Genomic DNA, 23,864 nt, shown 5'->3' with positions numbered 1-23,864 from the left:
TAGTTGGCCTTCTCTCAGAGCTCATGAATCCCACACATGGTGGGTCAGGTGCTCTTCTTTGGGAGTGAGAATAAAGTCACCAGTGAGTGGGAGAGAAATTAAGTATGGCATCATTTGAAAGTTATTGCTTAGGAGTAAGATTCAGAATTGGCAAAAAAACCTGTATATATGTTAGTGTTTGAAAGATGTTCCTCAGCATTAAACAAAGAATAGAATTTATAGGATAAAATAAAGTTGAGAGACAGTTGGGTCCTGCTAGAATCTCTTACTGAAATAATTAGGTCATTTGCCCATTTATATAATAAATGATTTATGGCAGCTTTGAATCCTAAACTGGCTTTAAGCTGTGATTTATTTTCGGAGTATGTATATCACTTTCATCTGTTAGTACAAATGATTGAAATTTGATTTTATGTATTTTTGTCACTTTTTTTTTAAGATTTTATTTACTTATTTGACAGAGAGAGACACAGCGAGAGAGGGAACACAAGCAGCGGGAATGGGAGAGGGAGAAGTAGACTCCCCGCTGAGCAGGGAGCCCGATGCGGGCTTGATCCCAGAACCCTGGGATCCTGACCTGAGCCGAAGGCAGACGCTTAACGACTGAGCCACCCAGGCACCCCTATTTTTGTCACTTTTTAGAAAGTAAAATTCATGGAATTTCCTGTTTAAGAAAATGTTTTTTTTAAAGATTTTATTTATTTGGCAGAGAGCATGCACGCACACAAGCAGGGGGAGCTGCAGGCAGAGGAGAGGGAGAAGCAGGCTCCCCGCTGAGCAGGGAGCCTGATGTGGGGCTCGATCCCAGCACTCTGGGACCATGACCTGAGCTGAAGACAGATGCTTAACTGACTGAGCCACCCAGGCGCCCCCATGGAATTTCCTGTTGATTGAATGTTTTAATTTTTTTCTATTGCTTTCTAAAATTCTGTTTATTTTTAAGAGAATCATCTATGAAAAAATTTTGAAAGATTAGGCAGTTGTTTTGGTAACTTGATAGACTCAAACTCTTACAATCTCTGCGTTTGATTACATCTTTACATTATAAAGTGAGTTCCTTATGTTGACCGAAGGGTCTAGTTTAAATGAGTATTACAATATTTTATATTAATTCAAGACCGTTTTCTTGAGATAAGCAGCAAAATCGTAATAGATAATATGAGTTAATATCTTTTAGTTATGCAGCCCCTTGAGATTTTTTGAAGCATATTTGATACTCTTTTAGAATTGGGGGGAGGTGTTATCCTTGTTTTGTAGATACGGACATAGAGGTCTTCATTTGTGTAGTTTTGTGTCAGAAGGCCCTTCAGGAACTGAGACTGTGTCTTAAGTCAATTAAGCTTTCAGGCTTTTTCTGCCCCATTTTGTTAAATTCTTAGTAGATTTATGCTACCCTAATATCTTCATTTTATGATATACATGTACATTACATTTAAGAATCTCTTGGCATATATAGCACAGTGTTTAAAAAAAAAAAAAAATGGCTTCCATTGGTGTTGGTTCAGGTACCAGCTCTGTTGCCACTTTGTGTATTACAAATACTAGAAGCCTCAGTTTCCTTATCTGTAAAATGGGATTGATATTATTATCAAAGTCGCTAATGGGGTGGTGAGGGAAGGGAATTGTAGAGTTGACCAGGGATCTTTTTTGGGACAAAAAATCAAAGATAATATAAAAAACATTCTTGCCTTAGCAGATTTTTTGTATACTACTGTTAGAAATCACCAAATAATGATACAAGTACCTATCAGAACTATTCAAAAAGATTTTGTACATGTGGTTTATTCATATTTCATTTTGTTTTTAAAGGTTACGGGAAGTTTCAGAAAAACTGAACAAATACAATTTAAACAGGTAAGAGTTTTAAGATATTTTAAATTTTCTGAAAAGAGCATTTTTTTCTTTATTAGGAAAAATAAGTCCTATTTAGGCAGAAGCAACCAGAAATATTTTAATCTGTCAACTATTTATGACTTGGATTCATTTGAATAATAGGTTCTGTTCATACTGATTTTTGAAAAATCTGGCATACCAAGGACGTGTAATAACTGTAAAGGATATCATAATTATTATTTTTCAATTACTGCTTATTATAATATGTAAATATTAATTTTTAAAAACAGGTTTTTCCAGCTATTTTTTCCTTTGGTTAATCAGATAAAAAACAAACATACCAACCCTAGAATGTATTTGCCATTTAAAAAATAATTTTATTTGACTTTTTTTATTCCTTAGCCACCCCCCTTTGAATGTATTGGAACAGGCTACTATCAAACAGTGTGTGGTAGGACCAAATCATGCTGCCTTTCTTCTTGAGGTAAATTGTTCACTGTAAGATATAGAAATGAAAAGGAACTTAAATTAAAATAGAATCGTGCATTATCATGTATCTTCCTTTTTAACCAGGCAAAATAGAAGTTTTTTGCAAGAGATCACCCAGTTCCATTTCCTTATTTTGTCCATTCTCTGGCTCAGAGAAAGCTTAAGTGATTTAGTACAGCTTGAAACCATAGTAATGGAGAAGTTCCTGATACCCAGTCATTTCCTTACTCTGAATTCTGTTAGAGATACTTTAAATTATTTTTACTGCTATCCTGATAATGTAATGTAAAACATACTTCCCCACGTCAGGCGTGAGTGCCTTCTGAAAAGGAACTTATTTGTTGTCTTCTGAATTGACAGTGATGGGGACATAATCTGTTTATTGAATAAATTCATATTTTAATACACATTTTTACTTTGGCGATTTCTTCTATTTTCTTGGCTTTTAGGATGGTAGAGTTTGCAGGATTGGTTTCTCAGTACAGCCAGACAGATTGGAATTGGGCAAACCTGATAACAACGATGGGTAAGACATTAATGCCGTTTCTATTTAATAAGTATTTAGCTCTTCGAAGGTATTGTATTAAACCTGTGTTTTGATTTTGATAGCCTTCAAGTTTAAAAAAAGCATTGTAGAAAATGAGGCACTTAAAATAGTGAAATGGTTATCTTGTAGTTTGATTTTAATTTTTCTGCAAGCAGTGATTTATGGCTAAAATATTAATATTGAAAATAGCAGAGAAGTTGGTCACTTCACAGAAATTGGTTATCAGAGGAATGATTTATGTATGTGGTAGGTCCCAAGTCAGATCTGTTCTTTGATTGAAATGACTTTTTAGATCTTTTTTTTCCCCCCAAGATTTTATTTTTAAGTAATCTCTATACCCAGTGTGGGGCTTGAACTCCCAACCCTGAGATCAAGAGTCACATGCTCTACCAACTGAGCCAGCCAGGCCCCCTTCCCTGCCCTTTTTCAAGTAATATCTATACCCGATGTGGATCTCAAACTCATGATCCCCTAGTTTGAGTCTCATGGTGTACCGACTGAGCCAGCCAGGCCCCTCATGTTTTTTCCTTTTTAATATTTCCAAATCAAGTAACTCAGTTTGAAATTGACAAGGGTCTTTAAAATTGTGGTCTTTATAAATGATGACATATAAAAAGCACTGCTAGATAATGTATGATGAATTTCAGTTGCCTGCCTCTAAGGAAAGCATGATTACTTTAAAAAGTCTAAAGAATAATTCATTTGCAGTTAAACCATGCAGACACTTTGAACCAGGAGGGAGTGCTGGATTGCTGGGAGGCCGTAGGTTGTGCGGCTTGCTCGGTGACGGGAAGGACACATTCCAGGAGGGGCAGTCGGAGAAGAGCGAGGCTGGTGTTTCACCACGGTCACTCCCAGAGTAGTGAGGCCAGGAGTCCCAGGCTTGTGCCTAGCGAGTTTGGGACTGTTCTGTGACTGTTGCACCTCCTGTTTTTTTCCCAGGTCAAAGTTGAACAGCAGCTCGGGGGCAGGGAGGACATCAAGGCCTGGGAGGACAAGTGACTCCCCATGGTTTCTCTCAGGTTCTGAGACTCTGGGCAGGCTGGCAGGCAACACCCTGGGGTAAGTGTGGCCAGGTGATGGCCTCCGCTGGTCCGGGCCCGCGCTCTGTGCGGGCTCTCACTCTGAGAAATCGCCTTCTGTGTTACCCAGCGGAGCAGGGAGGAAACTCCTGAACTCTGGGCAGGCGCTCTGGTTGCTCATGGCGAGGCACCGTGATAAAAATAACCCATGCAGGCTAATTACAATTAACCCAGGCTCTTGACCTTTTAAAAGTATCTAATGTTGAGATGTGTTTAATATATCACTTACCAGGTCGCTTACGTTACTTCAGTTTTTCAGTGGTGTTGACTTTGGTCTTATTTATGCTAATTCTTGGGTAAAAAAATCCAACATTTATTTCTTTCTAGGTTCCAAATTTGGTAGTTCTTTCTGAATTAATTTAGTGAGGTTTGAAAATCATGTAACTAAACTTGACAGCCTTTAATTAAGTTATTTTTATTTTATTTTATTTTTTAGTATTTTATTTATTTATATATTTGAAAGAGAGACAGCAAGAACGATAGAAGGAACATAAGCAGGGGGAATGGGAGAGGGAGAAGCAGGCTTCCCGCCAAACAGGGAGCCCCATGTGGGGCTCGATCCCAGGACCCCGGGATCACGACCTGAGCCGAAGGCAGACGCTTAACGACTGAGCCACCCAGGCGCCCTAAGTTATTTTTAAAGATTTATTTATTTCTAGAGAGAGTGCAAGTGGTGGGTGGGGTGGGGCGGGAGGGGCAGAGAAAGGGGGAGACAAGCAGACTCCCTTCACTGAGCAGGGAGTCCCATGTGGGGCCCGATCCTAGGACTCTGAGATCATGACCTGAGCCAAAACCACGAGTCCGAAGCTCAACCGACTCAACCACCCAGGCGCCCCAAGTTATTTTTATTTTTTTATCAAGATACAGTTGACATACAACATTATATTAGTTTCAGATGTACAGCATGATTTGCTATTTATGTGTTGTGAAATGATCATGGTAAGTCTAGTTAACATCCATCACCATACATAGTTTTTCTTTTTTTTTTTTAAAGATTTTATTTATTTATTTGACAGGGAGCACATGTAGGCAGACCGGTAGGCAGAGGCAGAGGCAGAGGGAGAGGGAGAAGCAGGCTGCCCGCTGAGCAGAGAGCCTGAGGTAGGGCTTGATCCCAGGACCCTGGGATCAGGACCTGAGCCAAAGGCAGACACTTAACTGATTGAGCCACCCAGGTGCCCCTTCATTACCATACATAGTTACAATATATATATTTTTTCTTGTGATGAGGACTTTGAAGATCTACTTTTTTAGCATCTTTCAAATATGCAGTGTTGTACATTACATTGTCATGACTTATTTTATACCTGGAAGTTTGTACCTTCTTTTTACTTTTAAATTATTTATAACATGTGTACCTCTTAAACTAGATAATCAACTTTCATTTTATCTAAAGTTGATAAGCTGTCAAATTAATGAAATCATACACAAATTCTAAGCCAGATGATTTTACTCATTTTATACCTTGATCTTGAATACCTAGATTTTCTGAAATTACCTGATGAATGGTTAGATAATGCCAAATCAGTCAAGTCAGCAAATGTGTTCAAAGGCTGATCAGAGAAATATAACTAGAAGCAATTTAAATTGTTTCAAAATACAGTAAGAGGAGGAGGAAGGTTTTAAACATTTTAAAAATATTTTGACACTCTGAATTTCTAGGTAAAATTATATTTGAAAATTGAGAGCCCCAAATGCTTATTGTTTCTTTGCCTTTTTGTTTTTATGCTGAACTAAGTTTATTTTGAGGTCAGAGGAAGGTCATTTAGTGGAGTACATTCTTCAGCTCATTCTGTGCTAGAACTATTAATGGGAAACATAGCTCTGTTCTTCATGAAAATATTAAGTATCTCCTTTTACTGGTCCTGTGCACACAACTAACATAACAGTATATGATAAAGAATTCCGAAAATGATGTAATAACAAATGAAATTGTCATTTCATTTAATAAACCTGGAAAAAATTTGATTATATTTACTTAAGAAAGAATAACTATTATGTGTTACACCATGTCAAACTATACCTTCTTTAAAAATTTGTTTAATTGCAGGGTCAGCAAACCACAGCCTGTGGGCTAAATCCATTCTCTCTTGTTTTTATTGAAACACAGGCATGCTTGCTACTTAGTTACTGTCTGTGGCTGCTTTGTGCTAAAATGGGAGAGATGAGTAGTCTTGACAAAGACTTTAGCTCACAAAGCCTAAATAAACTATTTACTTGTCTGCTCTTTACAGAAAAGTTTGCTGATCCCTGTTTTAGTTTATCCATTTATGTGGTGGCATTTGTTAACTAATTTGTACTCTGTATTTTTAAATTAAAATTTTTATTTTGAAATAATCTGACTTCCTTTTGTTGTTCTTCAAGTACATCACTGAAGTAATTTGCCTTTTAAAAAGTTGTAAAAACTTTCACCTGGTTTCCCCAAATGTTAACATTTTACATAACCATAGTACATTGATCAAAACCAGGAAATTAACAGTGAACAGTGCTTAATCTACAGAGTTTACTCAAATTCCACTAATTGTCCCACTAACACCCTTTTCTCTGGTCCAGGAGTCAATCCAGGATCCCAAATTGCATTTAGTTGTCATGCTTCTGTGGGTTCCTCTAGCCTGGGGCAGTTTCTCAATCTCCTTACTTTCTGGACCCTGATGAGTTTGAAAAATGTCTGATTATTTTGTAGAATGTTTGAATTTGTCTATTTCCTCATGATTAAACCCAGGTGATGCTTTTTTTTTTTTTAAGTCATCTTTTTTAGAGTGGTTTTCAGGTTCACAGCAAAAATGGGAGAAAGATAGAGATTTCCTGTATACTCCCTGTCTCTACACATGTATAGTCTCATACTATCAACATCTCCTACCTGAGCAGTCCATTTGTTAAAATTGATGAAACTACATTGACACATCATTATCACCCAGAGTCCATGGTTCCCATTATGTTTTACCCTAGCTGTTGTACATTCTGTATATAAATGTATAATGACATGTATCCTCCATTATAGTATCAGAGTAGTTGAATTTCCTTAAAAATCATCTGCACTCTGCCTATTTATCCCTCTCTCCCCTCTGATCCCTGGCAATGACTGATGTTGTTACTGTCTCCATAGTTTTGTCTTTTCCAGAATTTTGTATAGTTGGAATCATATGTCTGGATGTACTACAGGTTATTTCTGCACTCACCCACTGGATGACATCTTGGCTGCTTCCAAGTTTTGGCAATTGTGATTAAAACTGTTCATAAACATTGTGTTCAGGTTTTTTTGTGGATGTAAGTTTTCAACTCCAATACCAAGGAGCACAATTGCTGGAACATGTTAGGAGTATGTTTAGTTTTCTAAGAACCTGGCTACTGTTTTCCAAAGTGGCTGTACCATTTTCTTTTCCCACCAGCAGTGAGTGAGAGTTCTTACTGTTCACAGGCTCACCAGCAAAATTGGTGTTGTCAGTGTTCTGGATTTTGGCTGTTCTAATAGGCGTGTAATGGTATCTCATTGCTTTAGGTTGCATTTCCGTAGTGATATACGATGTGGAACGTCTTTCTATATGCTACTTGCTATCTGTATATCTTCTCTGGTGAGGTGTCGGTAAAGGTCTTCGGCCCATTGTTTGAATGACTGTCTTTCCTTCCTTCCGTCCGTCCGTCCTTCCTTCCTTCCTTCCTTCCTTCCTTCCTTCCCTCCCTCCCTCCCTCCCTCCCTCCGGGAGAGTGTGCGCAAGCACAAGCAGGGGGAGCTGCAGGCAGAGGGTGAGGGAGAAGCAGGCTTCCTGCTGAGCAGGGAGCCCGATGTGGGGCTCGAGCCCGGGACCCTGGGATCATGACCTGAGCCGAAGGCAGGCGCTTTTAACTGACTGAGCCACCCAGGCGCCACTCCATATAAACTTTAGAATCAGTTTATTGGTACCCACAAAATAATTTGCTAGACTTTTGATTAGGATTGCAGGTGGTGCATTTTTGTCGAGAACACTGCAGAGGTGGTGATGTTTTCTTCTCAGTGCATCATATCAGGAGGCACATGGTGTGGATACGTCTCATCTAGCGATGAGATTACCCCTGATTAGTTAGGTAAGGTGGTGTTTGCCAGGTTTGGCAACTATAAAGTTACTGTTTCCCCCTTTGTAATTAACATTATTCTGTGGGGAGATTCTTTGACCATGTAAATATTATATTTTTATGCTTGATTTTAGCATCCATTGATGATTTTTTGCCTTAAGTATTTCTGTGGTGTTGGCCAAATAGTTATTTTTTTAAAATTTCTGTCATTCCTTTTACACTTTTACTAATTAGAATTCAAGCATAAGGAAGAATTTTTCCTCCTTGCACATTTATTTCTTGTTTATTCTGTTTCTCTTCAGTTATTTTTATCATTATGGTCTCATGGATATTTTATTCTATAGTTTATAATTCGTCACAATTTATTATGTTGCTCAAATTGTCTTAGATTTAATGTTCTCTTTATAAATAAAACTTGGATATAACCAGTTATAATAGAATGACAAATAGAGCTGGAATTTTGTGATTTTGCTCATAAAATACGTAACAAATAACAATAATAAACCGTAGTACATTTGATCTTGACTAAAACCTCTGTAGATCTACTCCAAAGAAGATTAGGGCTAATCTTAAGGCTTTAAAATGCAGAGAGAAGCGATTTTTGAGTCCCCTTACACATCCTTGCCCACACTGCCTTTCTATCCCTCACTCTCTTATCCACACACACGCCCCAGAAGTAACTCAGCGTTGAGCTTTCTTTGGCATTTGATTCATGAGTTGCAGTATTGAGAAATGTCACAAATGTCACAGTGTCCACTGACTTAAGTCATTGCCAGTCTTTTGTTTACCTTTATTTGGTCTTGCAGATGTCCACAAAGTGTAAGCACTTCAGAACTGATCGTTTGTCTTGGCCTCAATGAAAATTCTGTTTGTTGATGGTGAAATTGTGATCAAGTTATTTTGTAAATTAAGCAATTTTATAGAGTCAAAAATATTTTTCTCATGATACATTTTTCCCCCCATGAGTTGCATAGTGGGTGTTTATTCCCCTTTCTGTGTTGATTACAAGGAACTTTAAAGAAGTTTGCAATTTATAGCATGTAATAGAGAATCTAGAACAAGTAGATCTTGAGACCCCAGAGGGGATTCTTATCCGCAAATTTACCAAATGCAGTCAAATATGAAAAAGCCCATAACCATAGACTGTGGTCCCCTACCCCCTTTCTTCAGACTCCAGACTTGCTCCCTTTGGGTTGTGAATCAGGGAGCAGATGGTCTCTGTATTTGAGAGCTGCATTTGAAAGATTTTGGAATAATTGGTTTTTCTTTCCCATCACCATAGATAATTGAAAATTGATCATTTTGACTTATTCTTAGGAATGCATAGCAGACAAAATTTATGGGACTTTTAATATTTTTCCCTTTGGCCTTTTCACTGTTCAGCAGGTGTTTGTGCTAAAGGTTTCTAGTTGCTCCTGTTTCCTCCCTTTCATAATTACTCATATTTATCCTGGGAGATACTTCAAAAATCTCCTAGGTATTTTTGTTAAACTCATTTCAGACCAGGTTAAGGGTAAAACCACCGAATTTACTTGGGGAAGAGAGTTAATTGTGCTCAATAGTAAGTTTAAAATGGAGATAATATCTAAAGTCTCTTTATTCTGTTTGTTGTCACTGGATATAATAGATGATAGGTGTAAGCTGCTTTTCATTAATTTGAGCTACCATATTTCCTTTGGAGTCTCATCTGAGCTAATAATTAGCACTGGATTTGGAATGTAAAAGCCAAGCAGGTCACTGTAATTGTAAACTGTTGAACCTGGCTAGGTGGGTAAGGTGGTAGGTAGTAGGGCTGTGACAAACTAAGTAGATGCCCCTTTTTAAAGGAGGCAGCTGATGAGCTGATTATTACCATAGGAGAATACAGAGCTATTGTTGCCAAATGCAAACTTCCATGCCTCAACTTCACTTTTTTTATTTTTTTAAGTGAGCTCTATGCCCGATGTGGGGCTTAAACTCACGACCCTGAGATCAAGAGTCACATGCTCTACTGACTGAACCAGCCAGGTGCCCCTCACCCCACCCCCTTTTTTGTCCCCAAGAAGCTGTAATTCTGGATCTTTATGTGAATATCTTGACTTATATGTTGGAACTAGGAATTAATATATACACCGGGCCACATACCAATCATATATACATATAGTGTGTGCATGTCTGTGTGTATATGCTCTTTTAAAGAAACTTTTTATTTTAGGGGCACCTGGGTGGCTCAGTTGGTTAAGCGACTGCCTTCGGCTGAGGTCATGATCCCAGGGTCCTGGGATCGAGCCCCACATTGGGGGGCTCCCTGCTCAGTGGGAAGCCTGCTTCTCCCTCTCGCACTCCCCCTGCTTGTGTTCCCTCTCTCGCTGTCTCTCTCTCTCTCTGTGTCAATTAAATAAATAAATAAAATCTTAAAAAAAAAAAAAAAGAAACTTTTTATTTTATTTATGTTTTTAATAAAGATTTTATTTATTTATTTGACAGAGAGAGACACAATGAGAGAGGGAACACAAGCAGGGGTACTGGGAGAGGGAGAAGCAGGCTTCCCGTGGAGCAGGGAGCCCGATGCAGGGCTCGATCCCAGGACCCTGGGATCACGACCTGAGATGAAGGCAGACGCTTAACGACTGAGCCACCCAGGCACCCAAGAAACTTTTTATCTTAAAACAGTTTCAGGGGCGCCTGGGTGGCTCAGTTGGTTAAGCGACTGCCTTCGGCTCAGGTCATGATCCTGGAGTCCCTGGATCGAGTCCCACATCGGGCTCCCTGCTCGGCGGGGAGTCTGCTTCTCCCTCTGACCCTCCCCCCTCTCATGTGCTGTCTCTCTCATTCTCTCTCTCTCAAATAAATAAATAAAATCTTTAAAAAAAAAAAAAAACAGTTTCAGATTGACAGAAAAATTGCAAAGATAGTACTGAGAGTTCTCCTATATCCTGTGCCTATTTTCTACTGTTATTAATATATAACATTGGTATGGTAAATTTTTTATAATTAATGTATGTTGATACATTATTATTCACTGAAGACTGAAGGTTATTCATATTTCCTTAGTTTTCTCCTATTGTCTTTTTTCTGTTCCAAGATCCCATCCAGGATATCACATTACATTTAGTCATCTCCTTAGGCTCCTCTTGATTGTGATAGTTTCTCAGATTTGCCTTATTTTTGATGATGATGTGTGTATTTTTTTTTTTAAGCCAACCAACCGGGTTTATGGACAAGACTTGGTCCATGGGCTTTAAGTTTGGAAGCTGTGGACTAATTCCTATGGTGTGATTTCCTCAGTTGATTTTGAAGCATTCTGTTAACCTTGAGTGTACTGTGTAATGGGATTAAAATTGTAGGATTAATTTTGATGAACAAAGTACAGGTAGGAGAAACTGGTTTTCCTAGTACTTTTGAGTTTAATATTAAAAAAATTACATAGCTCACTAAAATTATGGATTAAAAAAATCACCCATTCCCATACTGTATTTTTTGACCACTACTAAATCTCTGTTCGTGTGTGCTTGGTTCAATATCTTATTCTCTCTAGATAGCAAGTTGACTAGAGGAAGGAATGTTGAGGAGCAATTGAAGTAGGGAGACTGGTAGGTTGTTTGGATTGTGATAGAAGAAACACACTGCACAGTGGGCCCAAGTGGGAAAACATGGTATGCTCCTTGGCAACAGGTTAATGGGCATACTAGAGATATTTTGACATATGTCTTTCAGCTAACCTCTGTTGAGGGTTTGTATAGCAGAGATTGCGAATTGGCAGCCATTGGTGTTTTGATGAAAGAATCCAGCAGTGAATTTGGGTATTTTAGGTAGGCTGATACTCTCCAGTCTTCCCTGTTACCTTAACTTCACTTACTTATGTAATCTATGCACCCCTCATGGAGATTTCAGTTTATTAATACCTGTAAGGTCTGCCCAGGAGTAGATGTGTATTTGGATAGTATATCTGATCAGGTTTCTAGCAGTATTGGCTTGGGGGAGAAATGGTATGCAATCCTTGGTAGAAATAAGCCACAAACTAGGACATTTTGGAGTGAAATTAATAATTAGGCTCAGATAGTAGGCTTAAACAGGCAATATCTCAAGCAAACTGGGACATATTGTCACCCTAGTTATATATTGTTAAGACTTTTTTAGAATATGGTTCTCCCTGTTTTCAAGTTGAAATAATGTATTTAGCTTTGAATGTTTAAAAATTTCAAAAGTAGTTCTACCTGATGACTTTGTTTTTGTACCTTAATAGGAAACCATGAAGTAGAAATGCTGATTTAATATTTGATTTGAGTACTTGCTTATGTTTCATTGATCCGTTATTATTTTCTGTTGCATAATTGTTACAATGCATATAACTTGAAAATAAGTACTTTCTAGCATATTGCTTTCTTTGATAACACATGACTTAATTTTTAAAATCAGGGTATAAAACAAAATTTACTGTCTTAGCCATTTTTAAGTGTACAGTTCAGTAATATTAAATATATTCATGTTGTTGTGAAACAGATCTCCAGAACTTTTTCATTTTGCAAAATGAAACTTTACACCCATTTTATCCCATTTATACCCTCTCCTTAACCCCTGGCAACTGCCATTCTACTTTCTATGTCTATGAATTTGACTACTTTATTGATATCTCATATAACTGGAATCACATGGTTTTTCTCTTTTTGTGACTGGGTTCGTTCACTAGCATAATGTCTTCAAGGTTCATCCATGTTGTAACCTGTGACAGGATTTTCTTTCTTTTTAAGGCTGAATAATATTCCAGTGTATGTATATGCCACATTTTGTTTATCCATTCATCCTTTGGACATTTGGTTGCTTCCACCTCTTGGCTTCTGTGAATAATGTTGCTGTGAATGTGGGTATACAGATCTCTCTTGAGACGGTTTTCAGTTCTTTTGCACATATATCCAGAAGTGGGCTTGCCTGGGTCATATGATAGTTCTATTTTTAATTTTTGATGCACCTCCATACTGTTCCATAGCATTGCACGATTTTACAGTCCCACCAACAGTGCATGAGTGTTCCAGTTTCTGCACATCTTTGCTGCTAACACTTGTAATTTTCTGTCTTTTTGTTTTTGTTTTTATTTCAATAATAGCCATTCTAATGGGTGTAAGGGGATATCTTACTTGGTTCTGATGATTAGTGATATGGAACATCTTTTCATATGTTTGTTGGCCATTTGTGTATCATCTTCGGAGGAATGTTTATTCACATCCTTTATCCAGTTTTTAATTGGGCTATTTTTTGTTGTTGAGTGTAGGAGCTCTTTATATATTCTGGATATTAAGTTATTATCAGATATGTGATTTGCAGATATTTTCTCCCATTTTAGGTTGCCTTTTCATTCTGTTGATTATGTCCTTTGAGGCACAAAGTTTTTAGGTTTGATATAGTTCATTTTGTCTGTTTTTGCTTTTAGTGCTGTGCTTTTGGTGTCGTATCTTAAGATCATTGCCAGGTCTTACATGAAGCTTTTCCGCTGTTTTCTTCTTAGGAATTTAAAATTTTTTGGTCTTTTGTTTAGGTCTTTAATCATTTTAAATTAATTGCTGCGTATGGTATAACGTAAGGGTCCAGTTTTATCCTTTTGCATAGAGATATCTAATTTTCCCAGCATCATTTGTTGAAGACACTGTCCTTTCCCCATTGAGTGGTTTTGGCACCCTTGTCAAAGATCATTTGACCATACGTGCAAGATTTTATTTCTGGGCTCTCTATTCTGTTCCACTGGTTTATTTGTCCTTATGTCAGACCACAGTGTTTTAATTACAGTAGTTCTGTAATGATGTTTCAAGATTACAAAGTATTCTCTAGAATTTTATTTTTCTTCTTTTTCAAAATTGTGTTGGCTCTTGAGGGTCTCTCAAGACCCCACATGAATTTTAGGATGAACTTTTCTATTTTTGTAAAAAATGCCATTTGGGATTTTGATAGGGATTGTGATGAATCTGTTGCTTTGAGTAATATGGACATCTTGATAATATTAAGTCTTCCAGTTACGAACATGAGATTTGTTTCTTTTTATTTGTGCCTTCTTTAAATTTTCTTAGCTGTGTTTGGTAGCTTTCAGTATATAAATCTCACCTCCTTGGTTAGGTGTATCCTTAAGTATTGGTTTTTGTTTTTGTTTTTTTTTTGATATTGTAAATGGAATTGTTTTCTTATTTTCCTTTTTGTTAATGTAATACACTTTTAATGCTCCTTTGTTTTCCTTTCGGTCTGTAAATGGTTCACTACCACTACATTTATGAAATCTGGTGCACAGCTGAGATGAAGTGATGGTTCATACTGTAGCTTTGAGAATGCAAAATATTGTTTTTCTCTAAAATTATCTTGGGCGGTTCTTAGGTTGTAGATACAGATACACAGACACAGTTGATAGAGTATATCAACAAGGGTAGAAAGCCATCAAAAAGGGTGACACCAGGTTTTCTGGAGATTTTTTTCCCATTTTACTGCGGAAACTATTTTAGAAGTTTTGTTGTTTAGACAGATTGGGCTTTCCAATTAAGTGAGAAGATCAAGTAGTTGTATGTTAGTTTGAGAATTGTTATGATTAATATAGTCAAACATTTTTAAGGGAAAAAAAGGCTTGGAAAATCAAATTTAAACTAAATCTGTTCACAATGGGAGGTTGAAGGTTTCAGTTTTAGGTGAGTACAATGAAGAGTAGTTGAGAGTAAAGTAGCTTTCTCTAGATTGAATGATCTCTAAGTATTAGATTCATTTTAAAGAGGCATCAACTATACTAAAAAATTTTTAAAGAAAAGAGACTGGCACTGTCATGATTTCTAAGGCTAATATGATTTGGGGGAACATTTTCTTTAAGATCCAATTGAATGCAGAAAAGCTGTTCTTTATGGTTATCTAGCTTAGTTGATTTGAAAATCCTTAATGCTCATGTTGGGGGCAGAAAGTGAAGATGGAAATGTCATCTAAGTTTTCTCATACTTAAAAAATTAATGATTATTTTAAAATAGTAGCTTCTTTTTGGTCAAGGTAGTTAATAGAACTAAATATTAATGGACAAATATCTTTGCAAATGAATGTTTCATTTCATGCAAAGCAGTTTGAGTCCTAAACTCTGAATTACACTTTTTGTGTAACACATTGTTGGTAGTTATGTCTGATGAGTCTTTCATGTAGAGGCAAGGTGTATCCTATAACTCATTCTAGAATTGTGACTAGAAATACTTGGTATGTGGAGCTTTAAAACATGATTTTAAAAGATGCAAAAGTGTGATATATATCTTTCTAAAGAGTGAATTTATATGTAAGCATTTAAAAAATGGAAACAGTTTTATTTTAAGGCTCAGTTATATTACCTTGTTCTATTAAAATACTGTAAAATATATGTCAATTAGACAAATAGCTTTGTCTTCAGTTAAGGGAATGAATGTGAGACACAAGGTGATCTTCTATTGTTTAAAATGCTAATTCTGAAAATTGTGTACTCTTTAGAAGTCGATGGAGTTCTGGAGTCGGTGGAAGTGGAGGAGGCTCCTCTGGTAGGTCATCAGCCGGAGCTCGAGATTCCCGCCGACAGACCCGAGTTATTCGGACAGGCCGGGACCGAGGATCTGGGCTTTTGGGCAGTCAGCCACAGCCAGTTATCCCTGCGTCCGTCATCCCGGAGGAGCTGATCTCACAGGTAGAGATCTGGTAGAACACTTCACATAAGGCAGCAGAGCAAGAGGAGGTTTAACTGAATGTCCTGGGCTGTAGTCCTGACTCACAGCATGGATTGTGAAATACTGCTTTTCCGGAGTCGTCCTGGAAAGCTGATTTTGATAAAAGTGTAAGCAAAAGAGATTTAGCATAGCACTCTTCTTTATTTTGTATTTCAGGCCCAGGTCGTTTTACAAGGCAAATCCAGAAGTGTCATTATTCGGGAACTTCAACGAACAAATCTTGATGTAAACCTTGCTGTAAATAATTTACTTAGCCGGGATGATGAAGATGGAGATGATGGGGATGATACAGCCAGTGAATCTTATTTGCCTGGAGGTTGGTGGATCACCATCATGGTTTTCTCATCTCTGGAGGGAGAGACTTTTTTGACTGGGGAATGGAATTTTAAAGTACAATGGATTTTCTGATGGTTCTTTCCAAAGTGGTAGATATTTCTCACTGGAGTGTTTAATTTGATTGTAAAATACTTTTTTTTTTTTTTCAAAGACTTTATTTATTTGACAGAGAGAGAGCGAGAAAGGGAACACAAGCAGAAGGAGTGGGAGAGGGAGAAGCAGGCTTCCTGCGGAGCAGGGAGCCTGATGCGGTGCTCGATCCCAGGTTCCTGGGATCATGACCTGAGTCAAAGGCAGATGCTTAACAACTGAGCCACCCAGGCACCCCTGTAAAATACTTTTAAGGGAAAATGGGAAATGTTTTTGCTCAGTAGACTTGTGTTTGGTTCCAGTAAAGACATGGATGTATGTGTGTGTCTTTATCACTGGCTGACAGATGACTCTGGAATGTTGTTTTTTGATGCCCTTATTACTGAATATGTAAAAACCGTATTTAGATTTGAATGTATTATCTCTGTGATGTTACAAATATATTAAATAGAGATCTTTTTTTCTTGTGATTATTTAGTAGGTAGCCGAAGTGGCAGTCATGCCTTTCCTGCTCCTTAAAATCTTTGTTAATAATATTATTTCCTGGGTATATCAGTAGTTAGGGTCTCATTTTTATCGGATTTAATTTTCAGAGACCTTTCAGTGGTCTACGGGTATTTTCTGTGTCTGCTTTATTTATGTGTATGTTTCTGTTTATAGAGGATCTTATGTCTCTTCTTGATGCTGACATTCATTCTGCCCACCCAAGTGTCATTATTGATGCGGATGCCATGTTTTCTGAGGACATTAGCTATTTTGGTTACCCTTCTTTTCGTCGTTCATCACTTTCCAGGCTAGGCTCATCTCGAGGTAATTTTGCATTTATTTCTTTGTGATCATTGGCTGGCTGTATGGAGAGATAGTGGTACAATTCATTGTGTTTGAACTTTTAATATTACAGTAATTAATACAATAATAAATTATTACTTATTAGTGTTTTTGAATGCTTTGGTATTAAACTAGTTATTTTTGATCTTGAAGAGCCACAAATAGTACTTTACTTTAGAAATTATCTTATCAACATTGTGGAATACTTATCAAGGGTTACGACTTACCTACCTATATTTTTAATTAGGAATATGGATTCTGAACTAAAAGCAGAATTCTACTTTACAGTGACATGCAGCATTCAGAAAACAAGTCTCTTTAGTTTATTTGATTAAAGTGATTATTCTGTTCATTTTAAATCTTGGTTAGACAGAAGAGTGAAATGTGAAAAAACATAGTAGAATGGGATTGGCCAATAAATATATAGAAATGATTATCTTATTAAAATGTTATTTTTAAAAGTTTGAAATCCTTCAGAGGTATAGTACATAGTAGAGGTTAGAAGATTTTGAAATCATACAAATGTAAGACTTTCTCTGTGTATGTTGGTATAGATTTAGCTTGCATTTTAACCTTATTAAGTCAGTATTTTTACTTTCCAGAATGTAAAACTGCTTGATTCAAATAACATACAAGAATCGGTTATATATTATTTACTGATCATTAGTAAACTGGAAAAGATGCCATGTTATATTAGAACCTTGCTGCAAATATCTAGTACTTAAAAGCAAAGTTTAAAAATAACAAATCTATAATGATCTTGTAATATACTGAACCTATTATGTAATAGCTTTAAACATTTTTAAATAAGTCCACACTGTATTGCCTTAAATATATCAAGTATTGCATTTTCAAATATTCAATATCGAGCACAAATAACTCCTTCTAAATTTCTCCCTTTTGCTTTTCCGTAGGTCATTCTGTGTAGGCATTACTTTTTATCTGAACCATATGAAATTGCTGGTACTTGACCATTTTTGACCTGCACGGATGGCAATTTCATATGGTTCAATTTAATATTGTTTCTAGTCCTTATCCAAGTCCTGGAAAGTATATTTTGATTACCTACGTAAAAAAAAATAATGTATGAGCAAACAGAAAAACAAAACCAAAAACAAACCCAAAACAACAAAACCAGTTTTAGAGAGTTTGTAGGCCAATTGCAGGGGAAGCATTTTTGTAAGGGAATCTTTCTGTAAAGATTATTAAAAGAAAAAAAGCTTGTCTGGTTTCTCAGAAATGTGTAAACGAGACTGGTATGAAGATCCAGAATGTAAAATTACTCTAAACAAGGCTTGAATTATAAAAATTTTTATAGTTAATGTTAATGGATTTGTATTTTAGCCTTTTCAAGTTTTTTCCCTGTATGTGTAGGGTTTTTTATTTTGTTTTTTTAATAACTGAAGACATTCTAACAAATACTCTTTTTTGGTTTACATATGTATCTAACATGTTGAAATTCTAATTTATGCACATTTTCTAATAAAGTTATGGTAAGCATTTTAAATGAAAACCAAAAATTTTAAACTCCATTTTAAAAATCCAGTTTAAAATAAAGTAATTCTGCTCTAAAAACATGTAGTTGGAATTAAAAAAAGTCTGCCTCTACATAGTTCTCAAAAATACTAGTTTATAATTTTCATACCTTCACTTGAAAGAGTTAATGTTTTGAATGTTGCATGTCAGGCTTATTAGATATACATTTACATTAAATTTTTGTGAGTAGATAAACTGCTGTTAGTTGCATCCTGAAGGGTCTTTACTAGAGAGTGGCTTACTTTTATCCCACTGGTGTGACCCAATTGCATACCAGTTCTCCTTCTTCCCTTAGAGAGAGACTCTGAGCTGTTGCGTGAACGTGAATCCGTTTTACGTTTACGTGAACGAAGGTGGCTTGATGGAGCCTCATTTGATAATGAAAGGGGCTCCACCAGCAAGGAAGGAGAGCCAAACCTGGATAAGAAGAATACACCTGTTCAAAGTCCAGTGTCTTTAGGAGAAGATTTGCAGTGGTGGCCTGATAAGGTATTTGGAAAAATTTCCACCCTTTCGATTTAAATGGATTCCTGGCAAACCCCACCCCTCAAAAAGGTTTCTGTTTTACTTCAGATATTTGTATTATCATTAAACACACAACACACACAGACATGAAGTGATATTTTTGTTTTGTTCTAAAATATACATAGAATATCTTTATTTGGCACTAGATGAGTCATCTTAGTGAGATATGCTCATTGGTGCTATTTTTTGTTTTATTTTTGTTTTTCCTACTTGATGAAATAAATCAGAGAAATCGGAATGGTAGTTCCAGATAACACATCAGCATTCTGTTTCAGGACTTCTTTTCTGGTGATAATTTTGCCAATAACTGATGGCCCTTTGTAGAAATTTGTTTTGTAATGTCACATGGACCCCAGTTACTGTGGGGTAAGTTCATGGTCATTGATACAAGCATGCATGTCAGGGCAAGATTAGGGATCTGTGTTTCTTTGATTAGTTAGCTGTCCTGTTTTATGGCAATGAATTCCAGCAGATCCTTTGCTCTAAATGCTGTGGGAGACAAAGCAGTCTAAACAGGAATGGACTAGGGGAGTTCTGCTCTGCATCCTGAGGAGAAGTACAATGGCTGGCTTCTAGAAAGCATCCAGGATTTGTTAAGTTGATTTGAATCTTTAAAAATACATAACTGCCGCATATGAAGCAGAGTGTCTACATCCTATTGCTGCTGTCTAGGTCTCATTGTCATAAGTGCTTGGTAATGGCTCTTGTAGGAAGCCATGTTTTCTCTCTCTCTTTTGACGTGCCTTTTTCTTATTTCCAGAGCCAGTGGGTAGGAAATTTTCTTAAGGAGAAGTAAAGTAAAAGAACATAAGAACTTTGAGGTTAATCTCTAGCAGATAAGGAGATTCTGATAGGGATTTCTTTTCTTTCTTTGACGTTGAATTTGAATTTGGGATATTAAAGGAAAATATTGTTTAGCTTTCTGGATTTGTTTATTTTTCATAGTAATTGTGAATCTTGATGTACTTCATTTATTTTCCTCAGTATTCAGCTCATGTGGAAAGCTTGAATGCAAGAAGGAACATGAATTTTAATCAGCCTCTTTGTAAGCAAAAGGTTATTCTGTTTTCTTTGGCAGCTGACAAGCTTTCCCTGAATTGGCATTCTCTTACTTATTTCCATAAAACTAGATATGTCCTAAGTTCTGCTTTTATTCCATATGGTAGAAGGTGATTTAAGCCTAGGCTTCCCCCTCTTTTTTCCCCCTTTTTCCGTACATTGTTCTGTGTTTCCTATTTCTCTTGCCTGGATCATATTAGGCTGTGTCTACTTCATGTTGGCAGGAAGTAATAGAGGATTCATGAATCTTGTTTTAATAGTGCCATCACATATATATTAGTCTCGGCTTCTTCTTTTCTTTTTTTTTTTTTAAGATTTTATTTATTTGACAGAGAGAGACACAGCAAGAGAGGGAACACAAGCAGGGGGAGTGGGAGAGGGAGAAGCAGGCTTCCCGCCAAGCAGGGAGCCCTGTGCAGGGCTCGATCCCAGGACCCTGGGACCATGATCTGAGCCGAAGGCAGATGCATAACGACTGAGCCACCCAGGCGCCCCTAGTCTGGGCTTCTTTATCATGTATTATTTTTGATGAATGAAAGTGTTTTATTTTTTTATTCATTTATTTTTTTTTTTAAAGATTTTATTTATTTATTTGACAGAGAGAGACACAGTGAGAGCAGGATCACAAGCAGGGGGAGAGGGAGAGGGAGAAACAGGCTTCCCACGGAGCAGGGAGCCCGATGCGGGGCTCGATCCCAGGACCCTGGGATCATGACCTGAGCCGAAGGCAGACGCTTAACGACTGAGCCACCCAGGCGCCCCGAATGAAAGTGTTTTAAACAGTACAAATTTAGCAAGCTTCTTCCCTGGCCAGTGTATGCTCTGATAGATTGAGCCAGTCTTTATTGGTCTTTACTGATGGCCATGTTTTTAGTACATCTTGTTTTCAGAGACAGTCAATAAGTACCTCATGAAACACAGTGTGTTATTGCCTTGATGTTTAGATGCTGAATGAAGGAGGAACAGGAGTGTGTGAAACAGTATATCCTACCTATAGCTTTTTTTTCCTATTAAACACCTAATTTAAAATATTGTCACTGAAACAGAGGAGCATAGGGGAAGAGAGGGAAAGATCAAACAAGACGAAACCAGAGAGGGAGACAAACCATAAGAGGCTCTTAATTGTAGGAAACAAACTGAGGCTTGCTGGAGGGGTGGAGGGTGGGGAGGATGGGGTAACTGGGTGATGGACATGAAGGAGGGCACATGATGTTATGAGCACTGGGTATTATATAAGACCGATGAATCACTGAACTCTACCTCTGAAACTAAAAAATACATCACATGTTAATGAACTGAATTTAAATAAGAAAAAAATAAAATATTGTCACTGGAAAAGATCCACTTTTTATTAGCTTATGATTGAAATTTAGACATCAAAAATTTCAATTTAGGGAAAGAAAATAACTTAAGCCTAATCAAACTCTTAAGCATTGTCACAGTTTTCAACAAATACCAGTAAGTGATGTGAGGCTGACTGCTACCCTCAGAGAATGCAGAGAGCTAACTATTAAAGGGAAAAAGACCTAGTCTGCAGATAACTTTCAGACACCATGCAGAACTATCATGAAGGCGCATAGGATCAATGCTACACACAGAAATAGGTAATATGTAGGACCATATTGGTCTCCCCAAATTGGGGGTAGTGGTCCCTGGGAAGTACTAGGGTTTTGGGGGAAAGCTTGATAGGTGATCGAGAGTCAGGTGGCGAGTGCAGGGAGATGGGAGCATTGTCAGCACACACTACTTAAAAGTAGTGTCTTTTTCTTTCTTTTTCGAGGGGAGTGAGGGTCAAAGAATGCCTCCCAGCGTTAATTTCAGACATGACCTAATCCAGTATTTTTAAATTGTAAGTTTGGGTAGTAACCATAGTATTTTCACTCTTCATTTTGTTAGGGGTCATGAGAAATTCCATTAGTAAATTATCTGGATTACTACTGACTTCCTACCACCTATCTAGAGAAACAGCAACTTCTTCAAAATTTCACCATTTTGTAGGCTAATAAATTAGTTCCTTTAAATAGTGGAATGAGTGTTCTATTTTCTTTAAGCCTTTTGCAGTATAATCTTGAACTGAAAATACTTTAGGTAACCTTAAATTTAAATATTTTCTTGAGTTATTCGTTGAGCTAAATGTCAAAGCTAGTATATATAAGAGCATACTTGGGAACTCTTAGGCACTGTTGGTGGGAATGTAAATTGGTGCAGCCACTATGGAAAATGGTATGGAGGTTCCTTAAAATATTAAAAATAGAACTACCATATTATCCAGCAATTCCACTTCTGGGTGTTTATACAAAGAAAATGAAAACATCCAAAAAGATACATGCACCCCCGTGTTCATTTCAGCATTATGTACAATAGCCAATATATGGAAATAACCTTAAATATCCATCAATGGGTCATGGATAAAGAAGATGTTAATACATACATATACTCAAACATACACTTGAATATTATTCCGCCATAAAAAAGAAGGAAGTCATGCCATTTTTGACAACATGGATGGTACCTCAAGGGCATAATGCTGGGTGAAATAAGTCAGAGAAAGACAAATACTGTATGGTCACTCTTATATCTGGAATCATCAGAATTGAAACAAAACAGAACAAAGCACCAAACTCATAGATACATAGAACAGATTGGTGGGTACTAGAGGCAGGGCATCAAAAGGTAAAAAGAAAAAAATTTTTTAAATTGTTAAAAAAAATAGGCATAAAAGTTTCTTCCCTTACTAATTTTTCAACATCTTAAAAAATATGAAAATTGGAAATTATCATAGGGATGTTGAAAGCTTCATGGAGACAGAAGTGAAGGTCATTCAGTCAATGTTAATTTATTTTTAAAAGGTTTATTTACTTATTTATTTATTTGTCAGAGAGAGAGAGAGAGAGAGTTAGAGAAGGAACACAAGCAGGGGGAGCGGGAGAGGGAGAAGCAGGCCTCCCATGGAGCAGGGAGCCTGATGTGGGGCTCCATCCCAGGACCCTGGGTCGTGACCTGAGCCAAAGGCAGACGCTTAACGACTGAGCCACCCAGGCGCCCCAGTCAGTGTTAATTTAGTAATCTTGATTCATGTGTACTTTCTGTTAGGCCTTTTGCTCAGGCGTTAGGGTAAGGGTTTTGTAGAAGGCAGAACAATTCTGTTAATGCTTTGGAGTAAGTACTGTTATAGAATTAGGTACAAGAGGCTCTGGCGTATCCTAAGAGGCCAGAGCAATTGCTGAGTGTGGACTCTACAGCCAGACTACTGGAGTGCTCATATCCTGGCCCTGCCACTTACCAGCTGTGTGGCCTTGGTCAAGTCCTTTAACCTCCCTGGGCCTTTGTTTCTCATCTGTAAGATGGGGATAATAATGGTTTTTACCTTGTGAGATTGTCATGAGAATTAAATAACTTGGTATATGTAAAGTGTAAAGAGCAAGGAGAAGCAGGGTCCTAGGCTACAAAGAGAACAGGCAGTTTCTGTAGGTCATAGAAGGGTAAGAGCCCAGTGGGTTTGGGTATTCCAAGCGGGACCATGAGGCAATAGTATTTTGTGTGCCAGATTCTCTGCTGGTACAGAGTTGGGCACAAGCTGAAAGAGATATGGACCATGTCCATAGTCTGACTGGCCTATAAAATGCAAGAAATGAAAACATTTCATTACAATAATAATATAGCATAATAGGAAATTTATGGGTAGTCTATATCTACCTAAGGGAGAAATGGAGGGAGGGCCTTTAAGTCCAAGATCCTGATCACAGTTGAACTAGCCAAGTTCATACTAGTTTCTGAATAGTCTTACCTGAGAATGTCAGCATTCTTATT

At 37.2% G+C, this 23,864-nt stretch overlaps 1 protein-coding gene across 1 annotated transcript in view; it reads left to right on the top strand.

The window, feature by feature from the left end:
* Positions 1-23,864, top strand: part of UBR5 (ubiquitin protein ligase E3 component n-recognin 5) — a 137,372-nt gene that overhangs the window by 40,571 nt on the left and 72,937 nt on the right. The window contains exons 2-9 of the mRNA XM_032415892.1: positions 1,810-1,854; positions 2,236-2,317; positions 2,772-2,848; positions 3,812-3,931; positions 15,451-15,640; positions 15,837-15,996; positions 16,767-16,916; positions 18,748-18,959. Of these exons, the coding sequence (XP_032271783.1) occupies positions 1,810-1,854; positions 2,236-2,317; positions 2,772-2,848; positions 3,812-3,931; positions 15,451-15,640; positions 15,837-15,996; positions 16,767-16,916; positions 18,748-18,959 (1,036 nt within the window). The remainder of the gene's footprint in view (positions 1-1,809; positions 1,855-2,235; positions 2,318-2,771; positions 2,849-3,811; positions 3,932-15,450; positions 15,641-15,836; positions 15,997-16,766; positions 16,917-18,747; positions 18,960-23,864) is intronic.

The sequence above is a fragment of the Phoca vitulina genome, unplaced genomic scaffold, assembly GCF_004348235.1.
Source record: "Phoca vitulina isolate PV1807 unplaced genomic scaffold, GSC_HSeal_1.0 scaffold18, whole genome shotgun sequence".
Classification (NCBI taxonomy): Eukaryota; Metazoa; Chordata; class Mammalia; order Carnivora; family Phocidae; genus Phoca; species Phoca vitulina.
This window is presented reverse-complemented; position numbering and strand designations above follow the sequence as displayed.